Source organism: Hesperophylax consimilis, chromosome 28 (assembly GCF_061612785.1).
Source record: "Hesperophylax consimilis isolate HC1 chromosome 28, BYU_Hcon_1.0, whole genome shotgun sequence".
Taxonomy (NCBI): Eukaryota; Metazoa; Arthropoda; class Insecta; order Trichoptera; family Limnephilidae; genus Hesperophylax; species Hesperophylax consimilis.
Window position 1 is genome coordinate 14313636 of NC_142863.1, and position 11002 is coordinate 14324637.

General features: G+C 36.0%; 1 protein-coding gene across 3 annotated transcripts in view; it reads right to left on the minus strand.

Annotated features, from left to right (window-relative positions):
• LOC149410226 (uncharacterized) overlaps positions 1 to 10251 on the minus strand; it is a 48842-nt gene extending 38591 nt beyond the window's left edge. For all 3 annotated transcript variants that reach the window (XM_089648857.1, XM_089648856.1, XM_089648858.1), the window contains exons 1-3: positions 10118 to 10251; positions 9620 to 9932; positions 7189 to 7344 (exon numbers count right to left, since the gene is read on the minus strand). In XM_089648857.1, the coding sequence (XP_089504983.1) occupies positions 7189 to 7344; positions 9620 to 9923 (460 nt within the window). In that variant the 5' untranslated portion in view covers positions 9924 to 9932; positions 10118 to 10251. The remainder of the gene's footprint in view (positions 1 to 7188; positions 7345 to 9619; positions 9933 to 10117) is intronic.
• Positions 10252 to 11002: the final 751 nt, after the last annotated feature.

Consider the following 11002-nt stretch of genomic DNA (forward strand, 5'->3'; position numbering starts at 1 on the left):
TGCTCTTTATCATTTGTGATAGATATGGTTACCAGATCATCCCAGACCTGGAAAACTGTTAGCGCAGCGATAAAAGACCTTACGAAGCAGATTGGCGGACTAGCGACGCAAGTTACATTATTGAACGGCAAAGATAGGTGAGCAAACCAATATTATTGTCACCCTAAATACTACCTTTGCAAAACTGGCCAAGATAGTACAACTCGAGAGCGCGGAGACGCACCCACCAACTCAGAACCAATTCAATCAACTCAGTTACTAACAATCGGCGAGACGCCTGCCCTCTAGCTGGAACCTGAGGGAGATAACCAGAGGAAGAGTGGCAAAAGACCAAGAAAGGTAAAGGCCGATAACTCTTCTAAATCAAAGAAATACACCTCACCCGAAAAAAAAGGTGAGTGGAAAGTAGCTGCGGAAAAGGGTAATCAAAATAATTACAAGTACGAAAAAGGATACTACAATACGCGCAATTAAGCTAAAGTACTACATCCACGCTCGGCGCTTCAATGTGTGAAAAATTGACAAATAAAATAAAACCATTACTTGGGGGAATTCAGCATGGTTTCTTATTAAAAAAATCAACTGAATCCAGTCTGCTAGAACTCTCGCACAAAGTACCAAAAGGATTGGATTCTCAATTTCAAACAGACGTGATTTATACGGACTTTGCAAAGGCATTCGATCGTATAGACCAGGTGTCTCCAAACTACGGCCCGCCAGTGTCATCCATCCGGCCAGCGACATCTTATGACCAGTGTCATCAATCAAGCCCGCGACAGCTAATGGCTAAGACCTTGCTCAGAAGGGGCGAATTCGCCGTGAATTTTTTCATGCGAATATATATGCTCGTTGGCGAGGTACTGAGCACCAATACATTGCGTACACATGTATTGCGCGAAAAATACGGGCGCACATCGTGTGTAGTTCGCTAGACTTACGTCCAGTTTACGCGCAAACTGCAGAGCGAGTACACGTATCAAGGGAAAGGGAGCAGAAATTTTTTGGCTAGGAATTGTTAATATGTTTCCAATTGCTCGCGCGTTTCACTCGTTTCGCTCGCTCGTTGATTCGCGGCGAAATCGCCCCTTCTGAACAAGGTCTTATTGTTTTAATTGTGATTGTGATAAGGTGGATAAAAAACTCAGAATGTAGTAACTCGGTTTTATTTACATGCTAGGCAAACCTTAGTGACAAGTATAATACGCAGAAGACTAAAGCATAGTAACTAACAAATAATTGTAATGAATCTAACTAACTTTATAAACATATAAAAACATTATAACATACGAATATAAACACATAAACATTTAACATATAAAATACTAATGTGATATATGTAATTGTGATTTTCCACTGACGATAGTTTGTAGTTGTGGATCAATTTTAGTGGTACCAATTTTATTAAAAGAGCTTTAAGATGCTCATCGGTTAACTTAGATCTGTAAACATTCTTTGTGTACTTCATTTTGGAGAATGTTTTCTCACACAAATAAGTAGTACCAAAAACAGTAAATAGCCCACGAGCAAATTTATGCAAATTATCAAATTGTGCCAGCAGAAGAGTCTTTCTAATTCTATTCTCTTTTCATTCATGGGTTACTAATAGCCCGACAATGTTGGAAAACCTAACTAGCATAGTATTGAACTCGCCACATCTGGTTGAGAGTCCATAGCTTTGGACCAATCGGCTACTAACCGGGGTGGAAGTTAAATGCGCTCTGTAGATGGTAATAATTGTAGCCATGTACACTGTGCACCTAATAACTTTCCACACAAGCCTTCAGATAAGGTGTACATAACTACATGTTAAAAAAAAAATAAAGGGGCATATCATCGATGTCAGTTAAATACCATGATGAGCCAACAATATCAAAACACGTTTTATTGGAGCGTTCAGTTGAACAACAAAAGCCGCTTGTACTAAGTGAAAGTTAATACCGTGAATGAACCATCCCCAGCACATAAGCAAGCAAGAGCGCGTATATCCTAGATAGTTTTTCGTCCCCCTTGAACATTTTTACAAATGGTTCTTCCGCGGAATTGGACTTACACCGAAGGTATTATATTAAAAGTGTAATGCAGTAACTTAAAACAAAATACAACTAATAACTAACTAACTAACCATCACGCCGTTTATAGGGGTAGGCAGAGAGGACGGACCGCCAAACAACTCGGTCTTGACACACACTCCTTGCCTCATTCACATTCATACATACTCTTCTATTATTCTTAATCTCGACATGGCCCGACTCAAGTATCTAATTCACTTGATCGTGCCATGTCTTCCTCAGGCATCCCCGAGTTCTGCTCCATTCACATTTGCGTCATATATTCTCCTTACACTCCTTTCTTCGCTCATTCGCTCTACATACCCAAATCATCTAAGCGTCCCTTTCTTAATCTTACTCATTACGCTTACATCAGCCTTGCGTTCTTTGCGTATCTCCACATTTCTCACCCAATCATACATGGTTTTACCAGGCTTTTACCATGGTTTTACGCCTCAAGGATCTCATTTCCACAGCATTGAGTCTACTTTCATGCTTCCTCTGCCAGTTCCATGCCTCACTGTCATACGTCAGGGTAGGTACCAGTAATCCATTGTGGACTGCTAGCTTCGCTTCTTTGGGCAATATTTTGTTGGCGCCAACTGCGCTCAGCCCTCCATTAATGGAGTTACCTGCATTTACCCTTCTTTCAAAACCAAATATAAAGACAAAAGTTTAGAATGTAACTCTAATATCCACAATATCCCCAATTGAAAATGATTCTCTTGAAAGAAAATATGTACAAAGGAAACCATGTAACCTTATATATTGATTTTAAAGAACTAAAACATATTTGCCTTCATTAGGAAGTGTAATAATTATGTAGCTATCCATTTTCCTCCTATTTGTTTACAGAAATAAAATTGGCTTTAAAAACAAATCAGTTTCAAGCATGATACGATAAATAAATTTCACTGACACGAAAAACAATTGAAAACCCAAAAAGCGCGTGTTCAAAAACAGAATGCTTTTTCACACCATGACATATATTTTAAACATAATTACTATAAAGATAGTACCTACTCATTAGAATAAATAACACGAGTAATAAGTAACGTCACAAAATCATTGCTTTAAATATCTATGTGCTAGTTCTTTGACTGGTTGTCATATTCGACATCGTCACAAATTGACCATCAGTGCTATTTTTAAAATTTCGACATTTTAACGGTCCTCGTTACCCGTCGATTGTCAGTCCGTTTCAGATTTGCATTTAAGGTTAAACGTGACATTTGCTATTATCTACGCGTTTGAGGATTATTTTATTTGAATACACTTTTGGAAAATTATGCTTTACAATATTAGGACAAATTATTTTTTTGCGCTTGTACATACGCAATATGAAGATGAATTAATAATTTTGTCCATGTAAAAACCTAATTCCTTCAAGAAAGGCATACAAATACAATATTGTATCGGTGATTCAATCCAATATTGTATTTGTAGGATTCTCTTGAGAAAATTGTGTTTTTATATGGAGAAAACTACAGGGTTTTCCAATAAGAGGGGTTATTTTGAATAGCCCGCTATTTCGGTAGATGTTACTTTGGAAGCTATCATTTTTTGACATTTGACAAGTAGAAACTACGCCATTAATAAAAATGGAACAATACACGCTTCAACAACGCATTGAAATTATTAAAATTCACTTGAGTGAATCAAATGCAAATCATCTTGAGTGATGAGGCCCATTTCCACCTCAGTGGCTTCGTCAACAAGCAAAATTGTCGCATCTGGGGCTCGGAAAACCCAAGAGTTATTGTTGAAAAGCCTCTCTATCCTCAACGTGTAACTGTTTGGTGCGGTTTATGGTCCGGCTGAGTCATTGGACCTTACTTTTTTAAAAATGAGGCTGGAGCAACAGTTACAGTGAATGGATCGCTATCGAGAGATGATTAATGATTTTTTAAGGCCAGAATTGGATGGTATTGATCTGGACACCGTTTACTTTCGACAAGACGGAGCTAAGTGCCACACAAGCAACGAAACCATTGATCTTTTACGATTGAATATCAAAATAACACCTCTTATTGGAAAACCCTGTATTTATTTATATTCATATGTACAGGTGCAAACAAAAAAATTGTCTCAATATTATTTTGAAGTATAACTAAAGTTGCAAAGTTTTTTTTTCTAAAATAATTAAATTAGCGCCATCTACGTACAAGCAGTTTATGAATAATTTTATGTTTTCCTAAGGGTAAAAGACATCAAGATACCATCTATCATGCTTGATATAAAGTATAAAAGTAAAAAAAAATAATTTTAGGTTATTAAATTTTTTCAATCCGGACAATATCTTTGTGCGTTGTCAAAATAAAAAAATGTTGCGTTTAATCTTAACAAACACCGTTCGAATGTCTAAAATACAAAATGGTGCTGTTCGTCAAATTGATGATCATCAAATGTGAGAGTACCCCCAGCTTATAGTTTTATATAATTCCTTAGTAAGGAGTAAACTTGAAGGTGGGTCGGTGATTTGGAGTCCACACAAGGTAAAGTATTCTCTCATGTTGGAGAGAGTTCAGAAGAAATTCTTGAGATTTCTCTACATGTAATGGCTCTATCCCACTGACTCTCTTTTGGGTATGCTCGGAATGAACTATCTACGGGTCAGGAGGGATGTGCGCATTGCTACACATTTCTTTAGACTGATTTGTGGATGGTTTGAAAACTCGCTTATGATGGAGAGCATTCAATTCTATGTTCCCGATGGTTATCTACGTCACCGACAACATAGACTATTTTATCTCCCGGCCTGCAGGACTAACTTGCCAATGGTCATGCCTGTGGGGAGAGCTATCTTGCTGTTGAACAGAATCAATTTGGATATCGACATTTTTAGCATTAATGAAACTTCCTTTAAAAGGCAAGCTCTATTATTACTGGTATAGTTGATATACACACTGTTTATATTAATGTAAGAATTCTCATTACCAAATGTATTTTAAAAACGCATTAAAATTAACAATTTTGTAATGTATAATAAAAACACATAAATTTGTTTTTGACCACGATAGTTTTATTTTCACTCTACCGGTTTCGGAAGATCCCTTCCTTCGTCAGGAGAATATTTAAAACTATTCATTATATTCTCCTGACGAAGGAAGGGATCTTCCGAAACCGGTAGAGTGAAAATAAAACTATCGTGGTCAAAAACAAATTTATGTGTTTTTATTATAAATTATGATGAGCCACAAAGTGAATGCTTTTTACAATTACGTAATTTTGTAATGTTTTTTAAATGAATTGAATTGAATTTACATAGATAATAGAAACAGGAAGTTATGGCAAGGAACGTACCGACTGTCGTAAAGCTACGACCAAACTGTACACCACACTATCAAAGCGACTATGCAATGAAAGTTATGCATTTTGTGCACAGACATCCAAATTGATATACCATCCAATCAGGGAAAGGCAACAAACTTGCAGAGAGGCAGCGTTACAGTCTCCCTCTCTGTGATTTGTCAATAAATGAATCTGACAGTATACAGACAACTGGCATTGTAATATCACTATTTAGTCCTCGAATATAAAATCTGCTTACAATTTTCAAAAGTCGCTCAAATTGCTGGCTGCGTAAAATACTCAAATACAAATCCCAAATCGAGTAAACAAAAGTTTGGGCTTGTTTCCAAAATGTTATATTTCGTTACACTATTTAGTTTTAGACACTTTTACAAATGTGTTATAATAATAATAATAATAATGTTTATTTCAGCTGGACAGAGCGGTGTGTGCAATGCTCTGCCTGCCATAAAAGTTTACATTTAAGTTAATACATAAAAAGAAAATGAATAAAGAAATAAATAAAAATAATAAATAAAAAATGAATACATTGATGAGCACATTAGGACTTTATGGTGGCTTGAGTGAAATTCCCCATCTCTGGTGTAGAGGCGCTCCCTGCCACTGGGCAACGGCCTGGACAAGAGTGTTGTCCGATCTCTGGTAGCGCTGACTCTAATAATTATAATTTAACCAACCTCACTCATTTTTAGTGTGGCTATATGCTAGGCGATTCGGTTAATAAAAAACCATTCAGTTACTGCGCAGAAAAGTCGCACAATGGACTGCGCTACAAACGAATGCCTTAAGCGAACTTTACGTTTTTGCGCAGGGTCTGTTTATTTCAATGTGCGCTCTTCGGGGCCGAAGACGTAGTTTATTCAAAGCATTCTCGAATCCTCCTGGTGCCAAAAATATGAAGTTATTTGCCTCCAGCTCTTCGAAATGATTTCTTGTTATATATCGATTCGGATGTTTAGAGTTTGGTGGAATAAGAAAAGGGGGCGTCGATATGAGTAGCTACGTTTTGCAGTAGTATAAATGAACGACGTTGGCAGTACTTAATACATATATACAATGCATATGTGCGTATATATAATAATGGTACATGGCCCATCTAACTTGTTTAGACACATTACGCTATATTATTCGTGCATAAATTGGGTGTGGCATGTACGTATTATATGTTGGGCTGACACACTAAGCTATAATCTTCCTCAGGAGAGGGGATCAGATCAATCGGGGAACTGCCGCAGAATATCATTTCTTTGTATGGAATCTGTCACGTTGACAGGTGACAGCCGCGTAATTACGGCGCTCCGTAAATTGTTCTGACCTATAGCCTGGCTAGCAGATCATAGCGTATTGTATACCATTGCCATGCCCACACTTATAACATATCATAGTTTTTCTGTGTGACAGGTCTTTATTGGATTTTATGGCGAGCAATATGGAGTTATATAAAACGCTCTGAACTTATAGCGTAATCTGTCACCTCCTTTATTATCTATGGTATTTTATGTTAAGTATGTGCGCTGATAGATGGGCACTTTGAGACTAAATACTAATTATACAATAATTAATATCAAATATGAAAACCTCACTCAGAAGTTTGCAAGGAAAACTTCCAACAGTTCTCTTTGAATATCACAGATGGCAACACTGCCGTTTGTAGCTAGCACAGGCATTACTCAATCAAAGAGGAAATCCATACCAGAACGTGTCCTACACTTGTTTGCAAAGAAAACTTTTGAAAATTATAGATGGCAGCACTTATGTTTGTAGCTATCACACGGAGCGAAATGGGTAGGGCAAACATTAGCTTAATAATACTAAAGATAATTCTTACCGACTCGGAACTTAATGAGGGGGGATGGTTCCGAGGGTGTGTCGAAGCCAGTAAGGTCCAGTTCATCGTCACTGCTAACTTTCCTCTTGCGGCCTTTGTTTGTGACTGGGGTCTCTGGAATGTCGAGGGCGGTCTCTGGAATGTCTGGGGCAGCCTCTGCAACATCATCAAATCAAATAAAGTCAAAACTTGCTCCAGGGACTATATTATACTGTGTTACCATAAACTACTTTTGCACATAAATTTACATGTTGATGCTTCTTTATTAAATATTATAAAATATAGTCGCTATCCGCTTCTGTCTGTTTGTGCGCTTGGTTCTTCTAAACTACGCAATGGATTTTGATAGAGTTTCACTATCATTTGAAGAATTTCTTCCGGAAAGTTTATATGTATTATAGGTGCATGTTAAATTTATAAAAAGTAGAGAAAAGTCGATGTTTTGTAATCAAGTTGTAAAAAAAATATTTTCGGGCACTTACATTGCTAAAGCTGGCTTAACCTTATGAGATACATCAAATTAACATATTACAGAATTATATATCTTACAAAGGCCTACAGAAATGTGAATAACGAGATCTCTCAACTATCAATAGCCAGTAGGACTATGCTTTTATGTGAATAACGAGTCCTCTCAACTATCAAGAGCAAGTAGGACTATGACATATCAAACGGGGTATGTGGTGAGGTAAAAGAGAGTGGTACTAACTGGCTGTTCAGATCCTGCCCGGTCACGAAGCATGGTTAATGCCTTTTCAGGGTGATACTGAGAGAACTTGTACTCTGCATGTGTCGTAAGTATACTTTATTTATTTATTTTATATTAATTATTAATTATTAATAATCATGCCGTTTTATCAGCAAGGGTAGGCAGAGAGGATGGACCACCAAACAACTTGGTCTTGGCTACACTCCTTGCCTCATTCACATTCATTGTCTCATATTCTGTTATTCTGACTTTTGACATGGCCCGACTCAAGTATCTGGTTCACTTGATCATGCCATGTCTTCCTCAGGCGTCCCCAACTTCTACCATTCACATTCTCCTTTCTTCTTTTATTCGCCTTACATGTGAAAACCATATGAGAGTTCCTTTCTTAATCTATGATTATAATATGTGAAATAACACCTGCGAACTAAATAAATTGTACACATCTGGGTCTGAAGCTGGGGATCTTAATCACTTGGCCACGGAGGTAATCAATTAGCAAATATTATGTCAACAGTAGTTGAAAATTATTGTAAGTTTATCAAGCTTTATAGATTGCTGTTGTTACCATATTTGATTACAAAATGGCGGAAACATTATTCATATTTATTTCAAGCCAATATTATGTTTTTTTGCAAAGACTGTTTGATATTATTATGTATTTGTAAATTATTGTATTCTTTTAGAATAGTACAGAGTTATTATAAATATTAATTACAGTGAAAAAATGTTGTAAGTTAACCTGAAAATGAAACATTTATTAAAAATGCCCGAGTCTATTTATTAAAGTATCGAGATATCTAAATATATTTTATTCATAAAGATTTGATACCAAAAATTTACAGCAAATAAACAGAAACGTGGAACACAGTTACACACTTACAAAAAAAAACACTTTGTATCAGTTAGATAAGTAAGTACTTCAGTTTCCGGAAATGGAAAATAATGCATTTTATTAGTTTTTATTAGTTATTACTTTAAAATTATAATCGATTGTTCACTTGGCGGCCATTGTTATTGATGTGAAAGTTTTTAAGGTTAGTTATGAAAAGACGTCATATTATACTGGTTATTGGTTTTTATGAAATTGCTATTAAAATGCATTAGTTTCCATTTTCGGTTACTGAAATAGTTGTTTCTCATTGTTATCTATTTTAAAATAAAATGTGCTACTAAACGTGTCCCACCATTCTGTATATTTACCAATTTAACGCACCGTTTCCGAGAAATATTCCACATTTTCACGCCTGAATTATTGTTAAATCAATTAAAACTAAAAATTTTGGCGACTTCAAATTTCCATGTGCAGTTTCCCTATATTTGACTTTTGTACATTTGTCGTTTAACATTAAATTTTGGTATTATCGGTCCTTGAAATATAATAAATCAAAGTGTCAACATCTTGTCATTTCTTCGATAGTGAAACTGAATTGAAAAGGCATTTTCAAGGCGGAGTAATCATAAAACCAAAATATTTAAAATGCAAGGACAACATTGTGCGTGATACATAAAGTAGATGCTAAGTAAGGTACAGTTAAACAATTTTGCAGCTCAAGTTAACAAGAGTAGTGCACAATGTGCAATTCCTCTTTAACGTTATTCCGTGGAAATTTAATGTATCAGTAATAGAAATGTGTAGAGCAACAAAATATAATATAAAGAAACTCATTAAATACGAAGCATTTGCATGGTCGTATTATGGTAGGAAATAATGAATTTTACCTGTGTTTTTTTCCTTTCCATTTTCATCTGCATCAACAGGAGGTGTCGAGATGTCATCTATGCTATTGTTTTTGGACTGATCGCCTATCGATGCTTCATCATAATTCAACCTTAACGCAGTCTCCGACACTTCCATTTCATTGGGTTCCGATTTGTCGTCAACTACGGCAGCATCGCTGACAGTCTCTTTGGCATCTAAACTAACCTCTACTTTGTCGTCTTTTGAATCGACACCGTTCACTGTGGGGACACTTGCTTCTTCTCCGTTGGTTTCGTGGTCGACAGTCATAGGCTCGTCAGCCATGTTTCATGCCTGCGGAGTAAACAAACCTTATAGATCAACTGAAACGAAGAGCCGACAACGGTTACATGAACTGCGCGTCATGGGAACATATTTGGCGGACAAATCAAAAACAATGATGTCGAACATATAACCTTTAAAATATTTTTAATCCAGCGAGAATGTTGGTTGTGTTACGATTAACATTAAATACTCACAAACAGGCAAATGTACGTAAGGAAACAATCCAAATTGTATATTAAACACCGTTACATTATAGCGAAACAAAACTGCATACACAGTGCACAAATTTATGCCTTTAGACAAACCATAGACAATTTCCGACTCCGACATTACTTAAAAAATTGAATAACGGCGATGGTGTGTTTTGTATTTTTTCATAAAGATTTGTTCTCACGCTTGGGTAGACTTCAACAACAACTCCGCCTAAATAATATTGTGTTGGAATATTCTTATTGCCAAAAATTGTGGATTTTTTAAAGTTTTTATAAACATGTAAGTACGGTATATTTTTTCTAGAGTATCTGTCAAAGCAATCCACTTAGAATGAATAAGCGTATTTGTAAAAAACAATGTTTTCTAACTTATAATGTTCCCAAGATTTCATATTTCACAAAAAGATGCTGTAAATCGTAAATGATTTGTTCATAATCCTTTTGCATGCTAAGCTCTCCATCAGTAATGACAAAGTAAGTATTATCATTATTATTTTATATTTATATATATTTCATTGATTTATTCACTGTCAGCAAAACTGACTACCATCACGTTTTTAAATTATTGTAAAAAAATTATGTGTATGAATAAAATAATAGTTAAGTAGGTTAAGTCAGGCAAATCACATGACACGTTATTCTATATAAAATTACGCTTAAAAACCTGTTCGATTTATTTAAAATAAAGATGAATATTTCCTAGATTACAAATAACCTGTTAACTATTATCACAGTAAACGGAGAATGTTGCTTGTGTCGTGACGGAAGACTTAGCTGGCCGAGGAATTGAACTCACGACGTGTGGGTGGGAACCAGACGCAATGCCAACTGGCCGGTCATAATTCATCGAGAATGCGCGGATCCGAT